Source organism: Astyanax mexicanus, chromosome 13 (assembly GCF_023375975.1).
Source record: "Astyanax mexicanus isolate ESR-SI-001 chromosome 13, AstMex3_surface, whole genome shotgun sequence".
In the NCBI taxonomy this organism is placed as follows: domain Eukaryota; kingdom Metazoa; phylum Chordata; class Actinopteri; order Characiformes; family Acestrorhamphidae; genus Astyanax; species Astyanax mexicanus.
This window is the reverse complement of record NC_064420.1, coordinates 45,150,834-45,177,701: the sequence shown is the minus strand read 5'-3', so window position 1 is coordinate 45,177,701 and position 26,868 is coordinate 45,150,834. Positions and strand designations below refer to the sequence as shown.

Sequence of the window (26,868 nt, the reverse complement as noted above, 5' to 3'; positions counted from 1 at the left end):
TGAAATAATTGGACAGTTATTAGTTATATAACAGATGCTTGTATCTGTGAAATCAATGCTTCCCTGGATATAACACTAAGGTGAGTAAGACGATGATACAGCATCAGTGATGAGCAAATGTGAGAAAAATACTGTATTAATAACTATATTAAATGATGGAGGTAATATTTTACTAAATTTTCACATTTTCTAACCAATTTGGAAGGCCAATTACCTAAACCACTCATTAAGACTGCTCCATCACTAATAATGACCCCAACACTATATGAGGATAAGGACAAGCCACCGATTCAGCATCACTATGCAGCCAACGCCCTCGGATAATATGCAAGAAAGCGCCAGATCCCCAGCTCTGATACTTTAGCCAACCTTAGAACATTAAAAGCTCTACCTACCAATCCAGAAAGAGCAGGGCGAATTGTGCTCTCTCAGACTCCGGCTGCTGATGACAAGCAGCAAGGTCTGGAATTCGAACCGGCGACATAATGTCTTTAAAAAATTATTCATAAAGTTTCATTAATAGAAATGTCATTTCTGAGGTCCAACTTGTAAGGAAAATGTTAAGACACCCTTTACCCTTATATAGCTGCTATTTGCCTATTTTAATTGAAATAATCTAAAATCAAATACGTGTTACCTTTAAACACCAACCAGACTCTGAAATTGACTTTCCACTTCTTCATGCAGAATTCTTTCATCTGTGTGATGTTTAACCTTTTCAGACCCTGCATCCATTACAATGGACATCATGTATTTTCTTTATTTTTGAATGTTTTGATGTGCATAACACTATTTGAGAGCTGTTCTCAATCAGAATAGACCATGAACCAGCCAATGAACAAGTTTACTAACCAATAAAACTTGGCCCCGCCCACTGAAAAAGAAAAAACACTGAAAAAACAGTAGTACTAGAGACATTGAGGGAAAATAACAGCATTTTTTTTTTTACTAATTTAATTAATGTAATTTAGAACACTCTTTAAATCATGTTTTCTTTATTGTTTGTTTATGGGATGGTTCATGAAATAGAAGATCAATATGAAATATAACTAATATTACACACATACTTTCAATGCAATGGAAATAATAAACAACAAACATTTAAGTATTTAAATATTCAGTTGGATTTATTTGCTATATAGACTTTATGGCAGAATATTAAGAGTTTTCTTTTTTGTGCATTACAGAGAGAAATCAGCTTTTTTGACATTTTTTTTCCATCACTGGAGATAATTCAGGTCCAATGCACTCTGAGGAAAGCATCAGATCCCCAGCTCTGAGACATCAGCCAACATTAGAACAATAATAGCTCTGTCTACCAATCCAGAAAGAGCATGGCAAATTGTGCTCTCTCAGACTCCAGCTGCTGATGGCAAGCAGCATGGTCTGGGAATTAAACCAGCGACATAATGTTTTTTATTCATGGTATGAAAGGGTTTCACAGCATGTGTTAACTCACCCTACATCCTCTCAGCAGGACTAACACCTGGGCATTTCTACCTTTTAATAGATTCCTTATTAGAACTAACACACTTTGTTACGAAGGATGAAGGGGATGGACGTAAATGCAGAATATTTAGAATTTATTTAAATTAACAAACTAAAACAAACAAACAAACAAAAAAAATAAACCAAAGTTACACTGAATACATAACTATAGAACACTAAACTTGAAAACAGGACTCTAACAAACGGCATGAGACAAACCTGACCACAGACAGCAAACAAACCAACAAAAGACTAGACCAAGAAGGCTTGAAACAAAGGGGCTTATATACGAGGAGGGAACAGAAAAATGGAAACACCTGAGGATCAATCAAGAGGGGGCGGGGTTACAAATAACTAATGACAGGGTGGGGCTAGGGTGGAGACAGGACCAAAAACACAACAGAAGCACATGGCTGGGAAACATGACAGGTAAACAGAGGGGAGGAGTACACAGGACCAAATGAGAGAGAAACACAGACAGACATGGGCTAAGCTGTGACACACTTAAAATCATCTGCACTAAATATGGTGCACCTAACTGTAATCTTAAGCACCAGCATTTGTTGGTAGCTGGTTTGAATGATCTAATCTAGTTTTTATATGGTCACTTGGTCAAGTTGGTAGAAAGATCTGCTAATCCAGGCTAAAACATACCCTATGATGGTAACCTGGACTTATTGATCATGCTTAGTCATGCTGGTCAAACAACACAGTCATGTTTGGTCCTACTGGTTTAGCTTAGTCATCAACCGGCTTCATATCAGTCATGTTGCTTATTCTGATTGGCCAGTATGGTCAAGTTTGGTCAAACTGGTTGTTTAGCTTGGTAAAGTGTATGTTTCACTTGTGGACCAACTAAACCATCAAACTCAAACAATAATACTGTATTTTTCACACTATAAGGTACATCTGATTATAAGGCGCATTGTCAGTAAACGTCTATTTTCTGGTCTGTTTTCATACATAAGGTGCACTGGATTATAAGGTGCATTTTATGCAACACTAGTAACTAGCAGTAGGAACAGGGGTGTTGCCATGTTTTTCTTCAAAATTCAGCAGGTCTTACCAACAAAAATGTAATTCTTAAAAAAACTAATTCCAGACGAGTTAGACAAGTCAAATGAGTGCTGACTGTAAATCTACACAGATTTCTCTTCTGAAAACTGTTTATTTGGGTGAATAAACCTGAATGGTAGAATTCATACATAAGGCGCACCAGATTATATGGTGCACTGATATTTTTTGGAAATATTAAAGGATTTTAGGTGCACCTTATAGTGCGGAAAATACAGTATACCAGTATACCATATTTCAGGGTTCATTTTAGCAAGAGCACCTATAGGAATGGACTCTTATGATTGACTGTTGTCAGGGTTTTAATCAGTCAGTGGAGCTCCTGTATTTTCCGCTGCCAAAACAGAAACACACCAGACATTTACCTGAACACATCTTACTTCCAGGTTCATTTTAGCAAGACTAGTTAACATGAGTAATTGTATTTCTATGAATTTCTATTAATAAATACAAAGGTATTTCTGCAGATGTGCATGTTTTGTTTAACTACCAGTATCTTTTTGTTCAAACGAAGATTAAATGTCTCTTTAAATATTGAAATATGGGATGTTGACTGGATACTTGAGGTTTTCTATGGGATTCTATGAGCCACTTCTATGGGAGCTCTGCTGCCGGTCAATAAAATCTGCTGTGTATAGTTTTCTAAGGCAGAATGAAATGCTGGTGAAATAATAGTAATCAGGTTTACAGACACCAGTAAATGGCCCGGCAGTGCATGTAGCGAGCACTACTGCCGTACTCAGTTTTCCTGAGGAGGGAAGATGGCTAGGCAGGAGTGCAGTTTGCCAGAAACCACAAAATGACTCAGAGATTGAAAGTGGATGCGTCTGACCCTGATGCTAACTGCTAACAGCAGGACTAATGAAATTGTTTTGGTTCAGAATCTGAGGCGTATGTCTTCAAATGCACACATGACTATTGTAATAAAACACATGTACACATATTTTCATAAACGTCAAAAGTAGAGACTAAAATTTCTAAAACATGATTTGATCATGTTTCTCAAGTTCAAGAAGTAGGCCTATGCAAATTTTAAACTTTATTTTTTACATTTTCATACACTTTCACATTCACCACAGTAATTCACATCACAGCTGGTTGTTGTCTATTACAGACGCATGACCATTCAGCATGTACTCTATTTCTAACCTAGATGCAGTGATTGTTAGCAACTTTAGCCTAGCATCTCTAACTAATCAATTTTAACTTAAGAAGATAATCAGAATAATACATATTATTATACAGTATATTGACCACAATTACCTTGATTATTTCTGCTGCCCTCGATATTTCCCACTGTGTGGAGAACTCAATAATTATTTATTGTATTTAATAATACATCATCTTTTTTAAAACTACAAACTTGTTCTCTAAAAGAGAACATTTTTACATTTACATTTTTTTATTATTACAGTTGCACGAAAGTCTAATGACTCAGACTTTGAGGAAGCATGCAAATGCAAGGAGGATTTAATAGATACTATATAGAAAATTAACAAAGCAACAAACAATACTAAGGCTGGAAAACAAACAAAAGACTAGCTCCACAAAGAATATTCTAACAAAAGAAAGAAGTCAAACAAACAGAAGATAACAAACAATACAAAATGAGGAAAAGATGGGGTGTACGTTGAGCTGAAGAAACAAGGAACACCTGAGGCAGATAACGAGGGGCTGGGTAACAGAGCAGACACAGGTGTAAACACTAATGACAGGGTGGGGCTACGACGGAGACAAGGACGGAGACAAAACAGAGCCACGTACTAAAGACACAGAAGCAGACAGACAGGAAAACAACACAGGAACAGAAAGAAACCCAGAAAAGAGAAAACAAGAGTTTAGGGCTCTATTTTAGCCATCTATAGTGAACCGGTCAATTGTGGATTGTGCAGCTGGATTAAAGTCAGGTTTGTGCTCTGCAGTGTGTTTGTAGGTGGGGGTGTATGCGCGCTGGATGCACCTAAAGGAATGGACTCTGACGATTAACTGTTGTCAGGGTTTTAATCAGTCAGTGGCGCACCTGTGTTTTCCGCTACCAAAATAGAAACATACCAGAAATGTACCTAAACACACCTCACTTCCAGACTTCCACCATACCCATCAGTGTAGATTTATTCCTAAACTCTAAAGCTATTTTAATGATGCAGGCACAAGACATGAAGATACGGTATACTGTTGATGGAGGGTACCTTCCGCAGGGTGTACAATAGGGCCCTTAAAATGAGAGTAATATTACTTATTAATTTTTTTGTAGGAACAATATTTCGTACAGGTCTAGGGTTATATATTAGTTAGTATAAGGGCACAATAAATGATCAAATTCTTTTTTGTCAGTCAGAAAAGAGCCAATGAATTTTGTCCCAGAAAGTTTTAACAGTGTGGAGCTAGTTCTTCTTAGCAAAAAGTGCTTAAAGTTTTCACCACATTTAAAGCTGTTATTCTGTATTTACTTTATAATGATCTCTATAGATGTGACACTCTTTTATTTTCCAGAGAGTGGGAAATATACCATTGTTTCTAAACGATGAGTCCATTTCCTCTAAACTAACATATTCCTTACATTCCGATAAGCTCGGAGCTGCGGTGCGATTCCTGTTAAAACCCACAGCGTTTCCTGGAGTGCTAACTGGACTCCATGTCCTGATGTTTTCCTCACAAGGTTTGGGTCAAATGCCCCACACAGACATAAGCACAGCCAATTACATCATATAGGTCCAACCTCAGCAGCCTAACGGTGCTTGAGAGCTCATTTACATCGTACTTGGCAGATCAATCAATGCAGGCCTCGTCAGCTGCGTTTTCTGCTTTCGAGGAATTACTAATGGACGACTTCTCACTTATCAGCTGTGTGTGTGTGTGTTTGTGTGTTTGTGGCATCTCTTGTTACTCTCTAGAGAACAGTCGAGTACACGCTCTGTGCTGGGAAAATCGAGGCATTCGGGTCACATGATTAGGCGGAAGTGCTGGGGATGCTGGGAAGTCGGAGAGAGCCTGTCGTTCCTGAGCAACTGTATGTGGTATCACTGCACACGTACGAGCGATCGATCGCTATAATACACTTACTGTAAAGCATGTTCCCTGGAACACACATGGAGAGATGGAGAGAGATAGATGGATAGAAAGAGAGTGAACGTAAAAGAGAGAGAGAAAGTGAGAAAGAGAGAAAGTGTGAGACTACAAGATTTTAATATGAAATATTTAATGTTGCTCCATAAATCGACTTTATTTAATATTTAAAAAGACATCATTATTAACAGCTAATATGCCACAAGTCACAATATTTTTTATCTAAAGTACAAGGCCTGTAAAGAACTCATCACTGCATTACCCAGGCCTTCTCTAAACCACCAAGTGGTTCAAAAGAAACCGGTGCATAATAGATCCTGTCTAGTAGAGCATGGATGTTTTTTGGTATTAGTGCATGGAGCATCACACTGAACAACAAATAAAGAAAAAATTATCCAGAGAGCATCACATCGAACAACAGAGAAAGGAAAAATATCTTGAGCGCATCACACTTAAAAACAGAGAAAAGAGAAAAACCCTCCAGAGAGCATCACTCTGAACAACAGAGAAAGAAGAAATATCCTGAGAGCATCATACTAAACAGGTGAAAAATATTCTAAGCGCATCACACTGAACAACAGAGAAAAGAGAAATACCCACAAAGAGCATCACACTGAAGAACGGAGAAAGGAGAAATATCCTAAGAGCATCACACTGAACAACAGAGAAAAGAGAAATATCCTGAGAGAATCACACTGAACAACAGTGGGAGAGAAAACACCCAGTAATCATCAAATTGAGCAACAGGGGAAGGAGAAATAACCTGAGAGCATCACACTGAACAATTGAAAAAGGAGAAATAACCTGAGAGCATCACACCGAACACCAGACAAAGGAGAAATATCCTAAGAGCATCACACTAAACAACAGAAAAAGGAGAAATAACCTGAGAGCATCACACTAAACATCAGAGAAAAGAGAAATATCCTAAGAGTATCACACTGAACATCAGAGAAATTAGAAATATTCTAAGAACATCACACTTAACAACAGAGAAGAGAGAAATATCCTAAGGCTATCACACTGAACATCAGAGAAATTAGAAATATTCTAAGAACATCACACTTAACAACAGAGAAGAGAGAAATATCCTAAGACTATCACACTGAACATCAGAGAAATTAGAAATATCCTAAGAGCATCACACTGAACAACAGAGAAAAGAGAAATCTCATGGGAGCAAAACACTGACAAACAGAATGGAGACATATCCTGAGAACATCACACTGAACAAGAGAATGGAGAAATATCCTGAGAGCATCACACTGAACAACAGAGAAAGGAGAAATAACCTGACAGCATCACACTGAACATCTGAGACAGGAACAATATCCAGAGAGCATCACAATGAACAACAGAGAATGGAGAAATATCCTGAGAGAATCACACTGAACAACATAGAAAAAGAACTATCCTGAGAGCATCACACTGAAAAACAGATAAAAAAGAAATATCCTGAAAGGATCACACTGAAAAACATAGAAAAGAGAAATACCCCCCAGAGAGCATCACACTGAACAACAGAGAAAGGAGAAATGTCCAGAGAGCATCACACTGAACAACAGAGAAAGGAGAAATGTCCAGAGAGCATCACACTGAACAACAGAGAATAGAGAAATGTCCTGAGAGCATCACACTAAACAGAGAAGAGAGAAATAACCAGAGAGCTTCACACTAAACATCAGAGAAAGAAGAAATATCCTGAGAGCATCACACTGAATGATAGTGAGAGATAGTAATTTTGGCTGTGGAATTATTATAATTAATCTGCAGATGTTTTCATAAACTCCTTGTCACTAGTTGGAGATAAATGAATTAAATCACCGCCAGGCAAAAGAAACTGAAAAGAGGGCGTGACAGACAGACAGCTTTCACTGGCTGTTGTTGTTCATGAGCTATGAGGTACGAGTGGTTGCCAGGAGTTTGTGAAGAGGATGGTTTACAGATGATGCGTGTGCTCCAGCTTAAAGCATTCGAAACTCTGCAGCTGCAGATGATTGGGAAGCTGAGTAACACAGGAATTATACAGACAGGGAATGAAAAAGCAAGAAAGAGAGAATTACTTAAAATTTTGCTTGACTTTTGTCGTGTTTTTTATATGAAAGGAAAACTGAACTACTTTAAGGCACAGTGCTCAGTAACTAAACAGCAACATTTACTCTGACTATATCCAGGCCATTTAACACATGCAGAGCATGAGTTGCATCACTTTGAACCAGGCCCAATTCTGACCTAAATGCTCAGCCCACATTTGAGTATAATAAGAGAGACTTAACATTTTGGTTACCTATTGTCATATTTACCCCCAGGAAAGACAAATTTACCTAAATTCACCTAAATGCTCAGCCCATATTTGGCCCAAGTGTTGCATGTGCCAACACCCCGGTTGCAAAGTGTACTATAACAATCGGCCCGAGGCGCTTCTGCCAACACCCCGGTTGCAGAGTATAATATAACAATTAGCCCGAGATGCTTGTGCCAATATAATATATATTACAGTCGGCCAGAGCCACTTCTGTCAACACCACAACTGCAGCATATAATATGACAATCAGCCCGAGCCACTTGTGCCAACATCCCTGTGGCCAAGAATAATATGACACCTGGCCCAAGGCGCTTGTGTCAACACCCCGGTTGCAGAGTATAATATGACAATCAGCCAGAGCCACTTGTGCTAACACCCCTGTGGCCAAGAGTATAATAAGAATCATCTCAAGCTGCTTGTGCAAACAGCCTGGTAGCAGAGTATAATATGACAATCGGCCTAAGCCGCTCGTGCCAAAATCTCGGTTGCCAAGTATAATACGATGTAACACCTTAGCCCATGTCTGCCTTGTGTTTCTCCCTCATTTGGTCTCTTGTGCTTCTGCTCCTCTGTTTACCTGTCATGTTTCCCAGTCATGTGCTTCTGTTGTGTTTTGGTCTTGTCTCCGCCCTAGCCCCACCCTGTCATCAGTGATTTGTAACCCCGCCCCCTCTTGATTGATCCTCAGGTGTTTCCAGTTTCCTGTTCCCTCCTCATGTATATAAGCCCCTTTGTTTCAAGCGATCTTTGTCTAGTCTTTTGTGTGATACCTTGCTGTGTGTCTGTCAGGTTGGTTTTTTTGTTTCTAGAGTTACTGGTTTCTTAGTTTTGATTATACTTTAATCTCATCTTTGTTATTTTAGTTATTTCAGTCTTGTAATTTCGTCTTGCGTTTACCCGTGTTTGTTTTCTGTTTATTTTTAGTGAAGCTTTGGTTTGTTTGTTTGTTTTAGTTTGTTTTAGTTTGTTTATTTAATAAATAATATTATAAATATTTCTGCACTTACGTCCACCCTTCTCATCTGTGACATACGACAATCAGCCCAATATGCTTGTGCAAACACCTCAGTTGCCTAGTACAATATGACAATCAGCCAGAGCCGCTTCTGCCTAATTAAAAGTTCTATGAAGGGGGTGTCTATTTTCTCTGCATTTTTAGCTACCTGTATATAGTCACAGGTCACAGAACTGTTGAATAGGAGGGCTTAAGCATATAGGGATCTAGCATTGTGCTAGCAGGGTTGCCATAGAAAGCATGCTACTGCGACAGTAGCAATGTTCACTGAGGCTGGTTGCTGGCGTGCTAACATCATGGAACTAGTGTAGGATAGGGTCAGCAGCTCCCATGCTAATGCCATGGTAGCAATGACAAGGCCAGTAGGCAGCATGCTAACTATGTGTCAGTGGTGTGAGATGAGGCATGTAGCCAGTATGCTAACACTGCGATAGCTAGTGTCCTCAAGTTAAATGAAGGGTAAATGAAAGCAAGTCAGTTTCAGTGAAAATCTCTATAAATGGGTCTGTTGTTTCAGGTCACCTTTTGACGAATCTTCCATCTCATGTTTCTCTAAAGAGTCTTCTCTTCGCTCTCTTATCCACAGGAGAGGCCAGAGCACACCTGCTTCAACCGCCGACCCCAGAGCTCCTTCTGGCGCAGGACAGCCAGAGTCAATCACGGAAAGCACATCACAGGAAACGCGTTGGGTCCGAGCCCAACTCCACTTACAGCTTCCTCACTTTAAAGCCATGCCTGCGTGACCTCAGGGCCTGTGAGCAAGGCTGTTAGCATTGGATCTGACAGTTCCAGGACCGATTACACATCAACTCCCTCTGGACCAGCCGAGGATGCAGAGGGTGAAGAGATAGAGAAACAGTCCACAGCTGGACTTGGACAGATGCACAGAGAAAGGCGCGGTGATGGAGAAAGTATAGGCCACTTTACAGTCCCTAAATGCAATGATTTCATTTCCTGACATCTAAGGGTCAATGGCCAGCTTTGAAGCTCCACCACTGCTGGTCACTGAGCACAGATCCTCTTTCAGTTGTTATTCAGTGTTTTGTCTTGCAGAGTTGTTATTATTGTTGCAGTGAACACCACTAGACCCGAGGCCGAATCAAGACCAAGACCAGGACAAATCAAATCCAAGTCAAGACCAAGACGCATTGAATCAGGGTGAAGAAAAGGACCGTGACATATAGGGCCCTATTTTATCGATCTATAATGTGCCGGTCAATCATGGGTGTGTTTTAGGCATAACGTGAAATAAACATGATATATTCCTAAACTCCAATGCCATTTTACCGGCAGGTGTGAAAATAGACTGTTGAAGGGGTGTAAGATAGCAATGAGCATCCCGACACACCTTGCGCAGGTTGTATGAAAGGGCTCTTAGAGTTAGAGTAAAGACCAAAACCAGGACCCGTTGAGTCTGAGTCAAGACCAAGACTGGAACACATACAGTCCCAGTCGACACCAGGACTTTTAGTAGTCAAGTCTAGTCAAGTTAAAGTGAAGTTAAAGTGAAGACCAAGACACATCAAGTTAGAGTAAAGACAAGACATATTTAGTTAGAGTCCCAGTCAAGACTAGGACTTTTAGTTGTCAAGTCTGAATCGAGACCAAGACACATCAAGTTAGATTAAAAACCAAGACCAAGACATATTGAGTTTAAATGAAGATCAAGACCAAGACATATCAAGTTAGAGTGAAGACCAAGACCAAGACACTTCGAGTTAGAGTGAAGACCAAGACATATCAAGTTAGAGTGAAGACCAAGACCAAGACATATTGAGTTAGAGTGAAGACCAAGACCAAGACACTTCGAGTTAGAGTGAAGACCAAGACACTTCGAGTTAGAGTGAAGACCAAGATATATCAAGTTAGAGTGAAGACCAAGACCAAGACACTTCGAGTTAGTGTGAAGACCAAGACATATCAAGTTAGAGTGAAGACCAAGACCAAGACATATCGAGTTAGAGTGAAGACCAAGACCAAGACATATATTGAGTTAGAGTGAAGACCAAGACCAAGACATATATTGAGTTAGAGTGAAAACCAAGGCCGAGACATATCGAGTTAGAGTGAAGACCAAGACCAAGACACATCAAGTTAGAGTGAAGACCAAGACATGTAGATTTAGAGTGAAGACCAAAACTTTTAGTAGTCAACGAAGATTTTTAGTAGCCAAGTCCAAAGCAAGACCAAGACCGGGACTCAAGGGCCCAACAGTGGCAGCTTATGAAACCTGGGTATTAAACCTGCAACACTGTCTGTCATCAATACCCTTAAGCTCTAACCACTGTGACAAAACTAAGACTTTTATTCAATGTTCTAATGTCCCATGTAATGCATCGGGCAGCATGGTGGCACCACAGGTAGTGTTTATGTGTAGCACAGCTCCAAAGGCCTGGTTTTCCTGCCCTGCGTCCATGCAAGGTTTTGTCTATAACCATAAAAGCATTTAGGGACTTTTCACCCTCAGATTTCTATCTTTTTTTTTTCATAAGAATGCTCTGAGTGAATGAAAGTTAAACAGTATACCTCTACCAAGATATATGAAGTGCCACCACATCTTTTCAAACTGCTGCAGATACAAGAGGGTTTGCGGTAGTAGGTGCTGAGTAATGGGGGAGAGAGCTCAGTTGTGCTGCACTGTATGGACAAAAGTATTGGGACACATGCACATTTATTGTTTCTTTTAAAATCAGGTGTATTAAAAATTATTTATACTTTAGCCTTTGATGCAGTAACTGGTGCTGTTATCCACTACAACCCACTAATGTGATTTTCAGGTTTGTAGACGGTGGAGTGGGTGGATGCCAGTGTTTCAGGGTGCCTCCGTCTCTAAATCCCAGGAGATCAGCAGTTTCTGAAATACTCAACACTAACAACCATACCACGTTGTAAGTCACTTATATCAGCTTTCTTCTCCATTCTGATGCTCTGATGGTTTGAACTGCCTAAATGCATTGAGTTGCTGCCATGTGATTGGCTGAGTTGACATTTACCCAGAGGTGGAAAAAATACATTTACTTTGCTAAAATTCTACTTGAGTAAAAGTAAAAGTACCCATCTAAAAATCTACTCGAGTAAAAGTAAAAGTACCTATCTAAAAATCTACTCGATTAAAAGTAAAAAAGTACTCAATTTAAAATGTACTTTGAGTAAAAGTTACATATTTAATTTTAATTATTTGATGTAAAAAAAGTAAAATAAATCATAAATTAAATTGTTTTTAATGAACTATTATTCCACATAATAATTTGGATCTTTCAGGCAGTATTTGTTCAGACCACCCCATAAAACATTTTCAAGAACAAGTGGCAACAAGGTTTCTATCATCCATTTTTTTTACTGTTAAAAAATAATGGTCATACATGTGACTATAAACTGTATTTTTTATAGTTTTACAGGTCATTGTTATATTTTAACTTCCCATTGCTCTGCTTTAACTGCTATTTACATGTTTTTATTTTACATTCAAGCAGATTGTTTAATGATAAAAATATTTACCACCACATGCTTTCGCAGGTTTGATGTGGGAGTTTTGAAAGCTGACAGCTCTGTCCAGGGGCGGGGCACATTTTGTATTGCATGAGGACGTTATTGCCTCGTTATTCCACGTGCGAGCATCCGTGCGCCTGCGTATCTGCGCCAATTAATATTTTTTTTATTCAGACAATTGTTTTTTTCCCCCAGCATTTTATTTTTTACTCAGTATCGGGGAGTTTTCCAGTGTAGCAAAGTAAATTACTTGTGTCAAAATGTACTTGAGTAAAAATAAAATTACCTATTTTAAAAACTACTTTAAAAATGACAAATTACTCATAAAATCTACTCAATTACAGTAACTTGAGTAAATGTAATTCATTACTTTCCACCTCTGCATTTGCCCTAATGTGCAGTTGGACAGGTATACCTAATAAAGTGGCCAGTGAGTATAGATGAACTGTGTATGAGCATTTGCACAACGAATGAATGCCATGAGTGCAACTTAAAGTAGCAGAATGCATTTATATAAAGATCACAGCATTATCGTTATCACTATAGAAACGATGTCTTTCTTTTTAAACATAGAAATGTTTGGTTCTTTTAAAGCTACCAGTATATATGTAAGTGTGTGAGCTGGATGTGGGTCCATATATTGACCACTGAATTCAGTGATGAGACCCAGTGATATTTTGATCCATTATCGCCCTCTTCTGGGTGAAGAACGTAAACCCCTTTCTGTTTAGTAATTGTGTTATCAAATATTTATAAATGTAATTGATAGTAGGGTAGACATGAAGAAATCAAACAGCATTTAAATATTTCCAAATATGCTAAACATACCCAGTGCTTTTTAATGCTGGATATCCAATAGCAAATACTAATGTAATTTAATATTTCCATTCAGTGTTAGTGAGGTACATTCAAAAAAAAAAAAAAAAAATTGTGACTAATCATGACCAATTGCACTTTTTCTTCTTAAGACTGAAACTTACAATAATGCATATTTAAATGTAAATAAAATAATATATTAGAAAAGAGATTAGAAAAATTCTATTAGATTTATATTAGTGTCAAACGCTTAAATTAATTAAAATTATGATTTAAGAAATGTAAATGCTGAGAGGGGGTATGAGAGTAAGTGTTAGTTTGACTTATTGTATGAGATTAGTGAGATGTAATGCATATTTTAGCATAAAAACATATACATATACATATATATATATAACATATACATACATAAAAACAATCTACATATAAATTTAGTAAAATGTCACCAGGCTCTGTAAAAAAAAAAATATTATGTGAGAAAGCTGCTGCCAAACTTTAAAATTAATAATTTCCTTTTTTAAAAAGTTTAACACTTTAAAGTTTCGAGATTAATTACATGCATTTGAATAAACACATCATTTGCATAAATAATACAGCTTCACAGTTTAGATTAATAATTTATATAATTAGACTTTCTGAACTGATGTATTTAGTTTAGCATTTGTTTTGTTTTACTGTTTTATAGTGTGTTTAGTTAGTAACTTATAATCCAGTCTGACTGACCTCCCTGACCAATCAGCTGCCAGTTCCTTTAAAACACTGGAATTAAGCTTGTATCTGTGTGTGTAGTTAATTATTTGTTGATTACTGATGTGTAATGCACCTTGAACAGTGAACACTGTGGTCAAATCCACTTAAAACGATTGACGAAATAAATACTGTACAATGCATTTATTACCAAAAACATTTAATTTACATTTCCCATGCACACAGCAATAGTAATATAATCCTGTTGGAATTAAAAACAGACAAATAAACATACAGTTATGGTTGTTAAATGTTGTTAGTGGTTGTTTTTCTGAATTTTGTATTGTACTCAGCTCTTATCAGTGATTTTGTTGCGTCCAGAAACCAGATTAATGCAGCAGCTACTGCATGCTTATAATATAATGTTGGATTTATGCTGACATGCCCAAAATCATGGGACAAGAACAAGCAGTGTCCTATGGAAGCTAAAGAACACTGCACTGACCTGCGTGATTACATTGTGGGTGTCCATTGTCCAAGGACAGTTCTAGCCAGATGCAGCCGGTCACAATCATTACCACCCACTGCACTGTCCAATGTGGGTGGTAATGACTTCTACGATGTAGTCCCATTAACACGATGATCACAAGATAACACCACACAACTTACACAACTGACTACAAATTTGAGTCTTCCCAAGCCTTTCCCTGAGGTAACACCTCGTGATCAATTTGAATACATGTATATATACTATCCCATGACTTCTGGCATGTCAGGGTTTTTTCAGCACATCACCACCATCATGACATCTTTCTTTATCCACACTTTATCCAAATAGAGAATACTACTGGTCCCCTCCACCATCCTGGAACACAATGTGGGAATCCAGGACAAGCACAGTCACTTTACTGGTATAGTCCATAATAACGCCATGCTAGTCTCCAGCTATTGGGATTTCTTAGCATTTTGTCTGGCTGCTTTTCTCTTCAGCTGCAGGGTCTTCAGCTCTGTCATGGTTGAGAATGTCCTCTTCACCCATACAGCCTGAAACACATACATCAAACCCAGCGTCAGATCAGATATAGTGACAGTGCGTGAGTTTTAGTACGTTTTAGCATGCTAAAAAGTACTTTTAAAACGTGTATTGTGGTGCAGTCTCTTTTAAGAGAGAATCTAAGTGCTAATTCTGCATTTTGTTTTTGGTTTAACAGTGCATGAATGAGCAGATGGAGACTAAGTAAGCTGTTCTGATGTCTCCATGTTTGCAGTAGCTCTTGTATCAGCATCATTAGCAGCACTGTGGTGGCTTAGGTAACCAGCAAACAAGCCATTTTGGCCAGAAAATGATCCCATGACCTACAAGTCACTTTGATTTAAGAATAAATATACATGAAGCTTTGGAAAAAATTAGGACAGCACTTTAGTTTCTGAATCAGTTTCTCTGATTTTGCTATTCTATAAACTACGGACAACATTTCTCCCAAATTCCAAATAAAATTATTGTAATTTAGAGCATTTATTTCAGAAAATGAGAAATGGCAGAAATAACAAAAAATATGCAGAGCTTTCAGACCTCAAATAATGCAAAGAAAACCAGTACATATTCATAAAGTTTTAAGAGTTCGGTGGAATAACCCTGGTATTTAATCACAGTTTTCATGCATTGGAACATTGGAATGGTCTCCTCCACCAGTCTTACACACTGCTTTTGAATAATTTTATGCCTTTACTCCTGGTGCAAAAATTCAAGCAGTTCAGCTTGGTTTGATGGCTTGTGATCATTGACAGAGCACAGAGTCGCTGTCGTTCCCAGTCTCTTCCACCGTGTTATAATATCACTGACAGTTGGCTGTGGAATATTTAGTAATGAGTAGTGAAATTGCACGACTAGACTTGTTGCTGCACAGGTGCTGCATTCTATCACGGTACCACAGTGCGGGAGTTCACTGAGCTCCTGAGAGCCTGAGACCCATTCTTTCACTAATGTTTGTAGAAGCAGTCCCAGCATGAGTAGCTGCTGCTTTAGTACACCAGTGAACATGGAAGTTTAATATAGTATATAGTGAATTAATTTAATTCTTTATATACCTGCTTGACACACCTGGGGCATGCAGTTGTTTGTAATAAACAGGGCTTGGATCTGCTTAAATATGTCAAAATGACCAAACCAATGAAACTGGTTGTTTGGAATAAAACCTAAAAATGCAAATTATACATATATACCGTTTTCCTACTTACATTGGCAATTTCTTATACATGAGCTTTGGCATGATAGCAATTATACACAGTACAGACACCTACTGATCATATCAGCTCATATCTTTACATTAAGTGCTCCTTTTAAGAGGCTTTGTATTATAGACCTCAACTTTACCCCACACCATCCATATTAAATGCCAAATTGTAATTACGTTATCAACTAAGGAAACAGACACGTATAAAACACTCTGTAGCCTTCCTATAGCTTCCAACTTTGTGTACATGAGCTATTGTAATTTTCTTTTTACATGTTTTTATTTTTTGTATCTTCGTTAATAGGCAGCTGCTTAAAGTAGCCCACAACTTTTGAATTTTGGAGTCAGAGTATTTATTAAGCTCATATTAAGCTTGACCACATGATGAATAATATGACATTAATAATAATAGTAATCTTACCACAATGATGATGCTGTTGAACAAGAGTGGCACTGAATACACCAACGATATGAACATTCCCTTGGAGTCAAAGTACTGGAACTTTGAAAATGACCTGCAGTTAAAAACAGACTCCTGATGAAACATTTGAGGAGTAAACAACAGTTTGAATGTGAAGTAAATTACAAAGGAAAAGTAGAATAACACAATTGGATTGAGTAACTTGCCTCCAGTTCATGGCTGCCACTTCATTCAGATACTCTGCACTATAAACCATGGCAACTGAGGATGGCAAATATTTCATGTTAATTATGACATTTTAAGCCAGCAATAATTTAACAAAGGTAATATAACTCACTAGCAGTGTTGAGAGAGCTAAAAAATATGCAGAATTGTGCCACATTTGTCCCCATATAACATTTTGCACTAGTTTACAAGCTATGATTATAATCAGATAATCATTTTTTTAACGATTTTTTAACCATGGCAGGAATAATCAGTGATTATTTCTGCCATGGCCTCCACCAATTCTATATGAAAGAAACAGCTGAATGTGCTATCTCATTATTTATAGAAAATCATTACTTTGTGAGAGTAAGTTATTATTATGAGATAGTAAATCATTATTTTGAGATACTATCTCATTATTTTGAGATAGTAAGTTATCATTATGAGATAGTCAGTTAATATTTTGAGATAGTAAATCATTATTTTGAGATAGTAAGTCATTATTATGAGATACTATCTCATCAACTTGAGATACTATCTCATCATTTTAAGATGGTGAGTAATTATTTTGAGATAGTAAGTCATCATTATGAGATAGTCAGTTGTTATTTTGAAATAGTAAATCATTATTTTGAGAAACGTTCTCATTATTTTGAGATACTATCACATTACTTAAAGAAAAAATAACTTTTTGTCCAAAAGCAAACATACTTGCTTCTCAAAATAATGATTTAGTATCTTCAAATAAAGCCTTACTGTCTTAAAATAATGACTTAGTACCTCAAAATAATGACTTAGTACCTCAAAATAATGACTTAGTACCTCAAAATAAAGACTTAGTACCTCAAAATAATGACTTAGTACCTCAAAATAATGACTTAGTACCTCAAAGTAATGACTTAGTACCTCGAAATAATGATTTAGTATCTCCAAATAAAGCCTTACTGTCTCGAAATGACGACTTAGTACCTCAAAATAATGATACAGCAGTTTACTTAATAATAAGAAAAATGGTCTGGGTATGTTTTTTCTATTTTAGGTGGCGGGAATAGGCTTCCATACGCATATGTTGCTTCATAGTCTGAATGACTTCAGTATTTATTTACTTTAATATTATTCAAACAGTGTACACTGACCCATCAGTAGGAAGTGGCAGATCTGTAGTCTGTAGTATCTGCAGGTGAAGAGAGTAAAAGCGAAGCACAGGAGATGAAACATCAGCAGCCCCAGCAGCCATGGCTCAGTCCACTCGATCTACACAGAGAAAACACAGTAAAACAGCATTATTAAACCCCCTGATCAGGGTTATTCTATAATAAATAACAGGCCTGCAGTGTCAGACAGACAGCAGAGGGCTGGTTAACTGCCTAACACTGTCTAAAACGCCTCAAAAACCACTGATCCTGTTCTTACAGACTGCAGGAAGGTCCAGGCTGAGGTAACTCTTATATTGCTGAATCCATCTACAGGCGCTGAGCTGATATTCTGGGGTTTCTGAGCGGAGACCATTCTGATTATTAATAACTCTGAGCACTAACCCGAACCTACACCATAACACTGACTTCCGCATTCGTCACTGCTCTCGCTGCTCACACTCACACACTTCAAAATAAGAGTCTCTTTCGGTAAAACATAGAACATACACACGCATCAGATTTTTAACATCCGATTAGAAGATCTATGGAAGTCCTTTCCCGCCACCTAAAATAAAAAAAACTGCATATACTGCACTGCATAAATATATTATTACTAAGTAAATTGTTATCTCATAATTTTTGAGGTATCAAGTCATTATTTTGAGATACTAAGTCATTATTTTGAGGTAATAAATCATTATTTTGAGATACTAAGTCATTATTTTGAGATTTTGCTTTTGGAAAAAGACGTTTTTTTCTTTTAAAATAATGACTTACTATCTCATAATAACTTACTATCTCATAATAATGACTTACTATCTCATAATAATGACTTACTATCTCATAATAGCTTGCTATCTCATAATAATGACTTACTGTCTCATAATAATGACTTACTATCTCATAATAGCTTACTACCTCAAAATAATGACTTACTACCTCAAGATAATGATTTACTATCTCAAAATAATGACTTACTATCTCAAAATAATAGTATCTCAAAATAATGACTTCATAACTAAAAGTAATGATATAGCACATGTGTCAAACACAAGGCCCGCGGGCCAAATGTGGCCCGCCACGTCTTTTTATGTGGCCCGCGAGAGCTTGTAAGATCTTAGTGTCTATAATAAATAGGTCAGAAGCGTTCTTTGACCAAAAAATACATTTCCCACAATGCTTGTCGATTGTATTACCCGCAAAGTTACGGCTTACTGCCACTACACGGCAGTGTAGTCATTGATGTGGAAACCCTGCCGGAGGGAAGGTGTAACTTCGCGGGTGGAATTGAGACATATAAATGTTTATCCCATAATGTCCAGAAAAAGAGAAGCTGATGCAGACGGACGGCTGTGCTTCAAGGCGAAAGACCGGTATGCCTTTTGTGTTACGAAGAGTGTTACTGACCAAAATAAACGCTTTTTAGGAGAGATATAAGTTCTGTGTAAATATTTATAAGACAATAGCTGACAAAATCTGTTTTAATGACGTTAATAAACATCACTGTGACAGCGCTAGTCGCAGTTTCACCGCAGCAAAGTACGAGGACGTGAATCACTTATCTAACCAGCCTTTACTGATTTCTGCCCTCAATAACCCTTTCAATAACCTCCAATAGCCTTTAATAGTCTTCAGTAGCCTTCAACAGTCTAACCTTGCAGCCGTGGTGTGTCCACTAAACTCCGTAGTTATAAACATCCTGAGGTTAGCAGCGCGATAACTGACCTGTTTATAATGTAATCCCAGCAGTGACTCATGCTCTAAACGGCTGCTGTTAGCTGATTGGGCTGAAAGATGAACTGTAGAGAGCTGTATTATTCGGTTACAAAAATCTTTATTTCATACACAGAAGAACTTAAAAATTTTAAAAACGCTCCAGACTGGCTGAGCTGAGCCCTGTAGCCCGTGGCTGGGCTGTAGCTCTGACTCAGTAAAGACTGTGGACTTGTGGTGCTGCTGCTGCAGCTCCCACTAGTGGTTGGATGAGGAACTGCTAAATCTGAGGAAATGCTATGTTCTTAACAGCTCACAATTTTTGATTTTATATTTATTAAGCCTTATTTCAGTTAATAATTTCAAAGTTAATATAACTTGATGTCATTTCTATTCACTTGAATAGTTTGGTTCTTGATTGATGGAGTTTTTGGATTTCATGACATGACAAATTAAAAGGATTTATGTTAATAGAGCAACAAGCAAACATTTTTTCCATGCAACTGTAATATTTGATTGAATAAATAATATATTGAGAGTTATTTAACATTAAGGAGTAATTACATTCATTTACATATATTACATTTGGTTACATTTTATTACATTTATAAGTTACATCTGGCCCTCGGAGGACAGCCAATATGCCAATGTGGCCCTCGGCCAAAATGAGTTTGACACCCCTGCCATAGGCTATATACAGTCTATGTTTTATACAGTATGTATGATATTTGTGCTGCTGCGCAGCTCCAGACTGTAGGTGGCGGTACCGCTGCCCGCTGCTGCTCAGTCCGCCATAAAGCTCCAGCAGCAGCGGCAGCAGCACTGGTAGCAGCACTGGTAGCCATTACGGGTGTTTTCTTACTGGCGCTTGTGTGTCTCCGCTCCCGCTCCTCTACCCGCCGAGCCCGCGTTTACCGCCCGCCCCGATGAAGGAGTTCCGCCCGGACTGACTCTGGGAGAATGGGGGTTTTAAACATTTCAGACCAGGTGAGAAAACCTGCACGGCTACAGACCGAGTCTGCGCAGCTACACTACACTAGCGCCAGCTAACAGCGCTGATTAGCTGCTGGTTTTAGAGGCAGTGTTCTGCCGAGATGTGCTGCCCTGTTAAATCGTGCTACCCTAGTGTATAATAGCTAACTAGTTAGGTACACAAGGCAAACATACAATAAGCACTAGAAGTGTGTAGCTGTAGGTCTCGGATATTTACTGTAGCTCATCCGGGTGAGTTTAAGATAATTAGCTTAAACTCTAGGTTATTCATGGTGATTAGAAACATAGGTTTCATATTAAAATTTGTTCTTGTTTTTTTGCTGCTTGTTATCGGCATTTATTTAATTATGTAACGTTAGCTATGTATGTAGCTTTGTAGCTAAGTAAATCACATAACCAGATAATGAGGTTTGAGAAAAAAGGAAAAGTTGTATTTTTTTATTGTATATTATTAGATTATTGCTTGTTGTTCTCAGTTATTTTTTCTTATGGTTTAATCAATGCCATTTACACTGTTACTTAAGCAGACAACGAGATATGAGCGAGAGAAAGAAATTGTGTTTGTGTTTAGAATAATTGTTTTTGTTTTTTATGGTTTTAATAATTGCCATTTATACCATATAGCTATCTAACTCACTGAAGCAGGCGAGATTGTGAGAAAGAAAGGAATTGTAGTTTTATTGTATATTTTTAGATTAATTGCTTATTTTCTTATTTTTAATTATGATTTAATAATTGCCTTTTACACTATATAGCTATTTAACTCACATTGTTTAATAATCTCAAGCAAAAAGGAATAGGTTCTAATGCAATGTTTATTTTAAACAAATAGCTAGCTAATAACTGTGGGGTGTGCGCATGCGCAGTGGCAGTGAGGAGCACATATCGGCAGGTAGCATAACTCGGCGGTGCTGGTGCGGCTAGCTGTCTGTTAGCAACCGTGTTAGCTTTAGCACTTTAGCTCGCTAAGGATTACCTAAAGGCGTTAGCTGTTCATGTAATAGCTAACGCTAACTAGCTTAGCTAGCTGTAGCTAACAGTGCTTGGTTTGGCTATGTAGGGTTAGCTTAGCTAACGGTTATTTCTGCAGATACAGTAGTGTTATGTAGTTTTTAATGTTATATTTGTGTTAATTTAGCTGAGATGTTGCGTTATTGTTTGCTGCGGGTTACCCTATCTAGCTAGCTAGGCTAACTTTAGCCCGCCTAACAAAATAACGCAGTTTTTTCTTTCACTTTCTGATTGAGTGAGTATATTTAATGTAATAAATGCATTTTATTGGCTTGTTCAGGTAAAAAGATTCAGACTGAACGCAGGCATTGAGATGCTTAAGATACTTTAACTATATACTAGTGCTTTTTAAAAAATGAGTATCATTGAAAATGTACTTAAAGTAATTCAGTTCAAAATGTGTAACTCATAATATATGTGTGATCTGTTTTAAATGTTTATTTCTTTTATTGTTGTTGATTTTAGCCAATGAAAACCCAAAAATCAGTAGCATAGAAAATAAGAACAATTGGTACTTTTGGCAGTGTGGGCAGTGTGCCAAATCCTCCTGAAAAATGAAATCTACAACTCCATTAAAGTTGTCAGCAGAAGGAAACATGAAGTGCTGTAAGATTTTCTGGGAAAACACTGCACTGATTTGATAATAAAACACAGTGGATCAACACCAACAGATGACACGTCTTTCCAAACCATCACTGACCATCAGTTAATTTTTGCGTTTAATTTGCAAAGCAGAGTCTGGAGGAAGAGTGGAGAGACACACAGTCCAAACTGCTTGAGGTCTAGTGTGAAGTTTCCACAATCAGTGATGTTTTGTAGAGATATGTCAATCTTGCAGCACTTCATGCTTCTCTCTGCTGACAACTTTTATGGAGATGCGGATTTTGTTTTCCAGCAGGACTTGACACAATGCAAACACTGTCAAAAGTACCAAGTGTTCTTAAATAATATTAAACTTTTCATTGGCTGTAAGCTGTAATCAACAATAAAATAAATAAACACTTAAATAGACCTATTAAAATTATGATAAATACTAAGCACTGAGGGAAGGTGTTTTCCTTTAGGTGGTTTAAGGGTACATTCTCTGGAGTGATGGAGCTTTGGGACAGAGCCAATTCCTTTGAGATGATTTGAAGATGCAGAGCTAATTATCCACCTGATCTCAGGTTCACAAGCAAATGATCGGAGCATCTAATAAAAGCTTGTTATAGATGCATACAGTATATAAGTGCTCATTTAATTCCAAATTTTTATTCTTCATTAAGATATATAATTGTTAAAAATGTAAAAAAGAAAAGAAAAGAGGAATACTCAACTATAGCTTTGGATAGTACACAGTAAAAGGTTGAATTTTTGGGCTGTTTTTCCTTCATGTTTTATAACCTTCTCCTCGTTTGCCCTCCTCAGCCACCTCTGGTCCAGGCAATATTTAATCGGAATGCAGATGAAGTTCAGTTATTTTTGCACAAGAAGGATGAAGTCAATGCACTGGTACGTGGTTCTCTACTGAATGTTATGTGTAGTAGGATTTAGGCCTGTCACAATATGTTTGTGTTGGCACAATATACAGTATTGTCCCAGAATAAATTGTGATAATGATATTTATATTTTAAGGACCAAGAGCGACGCACACCTCTGCATGCTGCTGCTTGGTTGGGGGACGTCCATATAATGGACCTCCTCATTTCTGCAGGTATTGTTGATGCACAGCATTGATGTTTCAATACATTGGGTTATTTTAATATTTCTTTATTTATTTATAAATGCTTAATAACTGGCTTAAAAGGGCTATACTTTTCTATGTTATCTTCTGTAACTTGTTCTCTTGTTGTTTAGGTGCGAATGTCAATGCAAAGGACCATGTGTGGCTAACACCGTTACACAGGGCAGCTGCCTCCAGAAATGAGGTGAGTCGGCTGAATGAACAGTGTGTGTTCTGTCTCAATGAGTGACCACATGTTCTTGTTTGCCTACAGTTGAGTCAGGACTTAAAATGGGCTTATTTACATTTGTGGTTGGAGATATTTTAGACATGCAAACACAGGATTGCCGGGAGTATGTCAAGTCTCTGTCTGTTGTGGACCTTTTAAAAAGTGCTATGTTACAGTGACTGCTCTAGTTATGATATTATGGTCACCTGTTCAATAGCTATGTTAACATCTATCTTACTAGACAACAGTGAAATTGCATTGTGCACATTAATCTGCTGGCTATCTTAATCCCCCTTTGACTAGTTCCCTATCCATTGAAAGCGTGCCCAGTCCATTCAGTTGTGGGCCAGGCTTTGTAGTAGCTGGTAGCCAGTGTGTTTGTGCTGCTGTAGGGACAGGACCATAAGATTGGACACTATAGTTATTATAGATGCTTCCTGCTCCTGATGAAAGTGGGAAAATAAACTTTAACAGAGTAACAAGTCCTCTCTGTTCCAGTGTGGAGCAGTACAGAGTGGTACCTAGTAACCTAAGCAAACAAACCTGGCAGTGAAAAAACCCAGATGACTCTGGAATCCCCACCCAGGACCAGTGATGTTTTAGGCTTTTTTTAATTGCAGTCCGGATACAAGACCTTTATCACTGAGTAGATGTGTGACATTTTTCACAGACGTCCCCCTGAGAAACTAATCCAGTTAAGGCTTAAGATGTATTACAGAGTGATATATTTTAATCATTTATTTATTTTATTGTTGATTATGGCAAAAATCTGCATAAATTTGGTTATATAAGATCAATTTGTACTTTTGGCAACGGGGTGTCCTGCTGGAATGAAATCCGCATGGCATGATGCTTTTCAATGATATACTATTCAAATTGTTTGAGATGCATTAGTTTCTCCCACTATATCGACTCCAACCATCCATTCACTGGAGCCAGTCCATCTACTCTTTCTATCCTCCATTTACAATTACATTGACCCTTTTTGTCTATTATACCTACTCTGTCCATCCATTTATTGTACCCGCAATATCCATTTGCTACAACCACTCCGTCTCGTTTGATCCTTGGTGAATTCTTTACATCCATCCAAACAATCCCCCATCCATCTACTGCATTCACAGCATCCACTATCAGAGTAGTTGGCACCAGGGATGTTTCAGTGCCTTAAATTTTTTTTAATATACAGCTTCTATTAGTTACTGAATAATTTATTGTGATTAATCTATATGCAGTTCAGGAGATTAAATGGCCTGTTTTGATTTTCTTGCAATATGTAAGCATACCTGAAGATAATCTGTTCATATTGTTGTTTGCAGCCCTGCTGCTGCACAGAGCCAAAGCAGACCGGTCTATACTGGATGAAAATAAGAACACCGCCCTGCATCTGGCCTGCAGCAAGGTATGACCAGCCTTCAGCTTCACATTGCTTTTATTGGTCAGTATCTGTTGGTTGTATTTAAACAAGGACATCTGTCACCTGCTGACGAACGTTCCTGTGCTGCCTTTAGGCTCATGAGATGTGTGCCATGCTGATCTTGAAAGAGATTCACAATCCCGTTCTCATCAATGCAACCAACAGTATGCTACAAATGTAAGTTCTGTTCAATGTATTTTTCCTTAATGCTATATTTTAGCCGCTAACCACATCGCTAGTTCCTTATCCGTTCTGAGGTGAGTATATCGGACTGTAGCCTGCATGTTTACTGTGTTAAAACAAGCTACCTGGGATAAATTGCTAGCTGATAGCGCCCTGGGTTATTGGAACACTCAGGGTTCCTCAGTCTAGTGCTATCAAGCGGCATTTGCTAGCGCTAAGTGCTGCTGCTAACTAAACTAAAATACTGCAAATCTATGCTTACTATAAATAAACAGAAGCACTTTTCTCACTCAAATAGTTTTCAGAGCTTGTTTGACTTATTTATATCAAGCGAAACCTGCTTGAATTAACAGGGAAACAATACTATTGGTCCCTACTATTGGTGCTATACTTCCGCTTTATAATCCAGTGTGCTTTGTATGAAAATAGACCAGAAAATCGACGTTCATTGATGGCGCTTATCCTATAAGCGCCTTATAGTCTGTAAAGCACGGTAAATTTCCTGCTTTTTTTTATTAATTTTTTTAGGCCTCTTCACATAGCAGCCCGGAATGGCCTGGCCACAGTAGTTCAGGCTTTGCTGAATCGTGGAGCCACAGTGCTGGCAGTGGATGAGGAAGGTAAGGACTATGCTTCAAATTATCCCTTGAGGCACCACGCACACCCTAGTAAAGAAAATCAATACTTTAAAAGTTGAAAGTCTGTCATTTTGAACAATTTTAACAACTTTACGACTGCACTTGAGGATACTTTTAAAGACAATCAAACACATTGTGATGAAACTGGCTCTCATCAGGAGTGCCCCAGGAAAGGAAGAGCAAGAGTTTTCTCTGTTGTACAGAAAACCACAAGTTAACAGCTCCCCAGATAAGAGCACCTAAATGCTTCAGAGTATTTTGGTTTGTTTAACACTATTAAGTTACTACAAGATTCCTTATGTGTTTCTTCATAGTCTGGGTGACTTCAGTTTAAAAAAATTAAGATAAAAAAAAATAAGAAGGTGTGTAAAAAAAAAAAAAAAAAAAAAAAAAAGTGTAAAAATATACAGTAATTCCATTTCTGACCGCCTGTGTCTGCGTATTTCAGGTCATACCCCTGCCCTGGCATGCGCCCCCAACAAAGCAGTGGCTGACTGCCTAGCTCTCATTCTCTCAACCATGAAGCCTTCTTCCTCCTCCCCCTCGTCTCCCAGCCTGAACCTGCTCAAACACTGCGGCATCACGGCCGCCTGCCCCCCTCTGCCCAACGGAAGCCTTCGCCACACTTACGGCAAGGATCGACACGGCGCCACCATCGGCCTGGACGGCTGCCTGACCGAGTGAGGCGTTCCCTGGAAATGTACAACACTCAGAATACCTCTCTCTGTGTGTGTGTGTGTGTGTGTTCGTATGGATGCTCAGTTTGGTCTTCTCTCCTTTAGACACCTAGTCAAAACGATATGCAACTACAGCCACATAACCCTCCTGCCCCATTTATCACCAGGTTTTCTTTAGCCTTTAGTCGAAGACGACGAGGAATTAATAGAATTGGTTTTATTTATTTGTGGTAGTTCTTGATGACCATTTTCAAGAATCTGATATTCCAAGCCATCTATTGTAGTAGGATTTACATGAGTGCTAACTAAGTGGTTTTAGGACTTTTTCCTTTCTTGTTTTTTTTTTTTATAATTTAAGCCCAGTTTA

At 38.0% G+C, this 26,868-nt stretch overlaps 2 protein-coding genes across 5 annotated transcripts in view; one reads left to right on the top strand and one right to left on the bottom strand.

Annotated features, from left to right (window-relative positions):
- Nucleotides 1-14,143: 14,143 nt before the first annotated feature.
- tmem18 (transmembrane protein 18) overlaps nt 14,144-26,868 on the bottom strand; it is a 58,207-nt gene continuing 45,482 nt past the window's right edge. Inside the window, exons 4-5 of one of the 2 annotated variants that reach the window (XM_049462921.1) lie at nt 16,596-16,689; nt 14,144-14,984 (exon numbers count right to left, since the gene is read on the bottom strand). In XM_049462921.1, coding sequence (XP_049318878.1) covers nt 14,886-14,984; nt 16,596-16,689 — 193 coding nt within the window. In that variant the 3' untranslated portion in view covers nt 14,144-14,885. The remainder of the gene's footprint in view (nt 14,985-16,595; nt 16,690-26,868) is intronic. The other variant, XM_049462920.1, reaches the window with a different exon arrangement.
- The window catches only part of ankrd52a (ankyrin repeat domain 52a), an 82,736-nt gene continuing 76,401 nt past the window's right edge, over nt 20,534-26,868 (top strand). Inside the window, exons 1-4 of one of the 3 annotated variants that reach the window (XM_049462910.1) lie at nt 20,534-20,638; nt 23,063-23,146; nt 23,270-23,348; nt 23,492-23,562. In XM_049462910.1, coding sequence (XP_049318867.1) covers nt 20,612-20,638; nt 23,063-23,146; nt 23,270-23,348; nt 23,492-23,562 — 261 coding nt within the window. In that variant the 5' untranslated portion in view covers nt 20,534-20,611. The remainder of the gene's footprint in view (nt 20,639-23,062; nt 23,147-23,269; nt 23,349-23,491; nt 23,563-26,868) is intronic. The other 2 variants (XM_049462912.1, XM_049462911.1) reach the window with 2 other exon arrangements.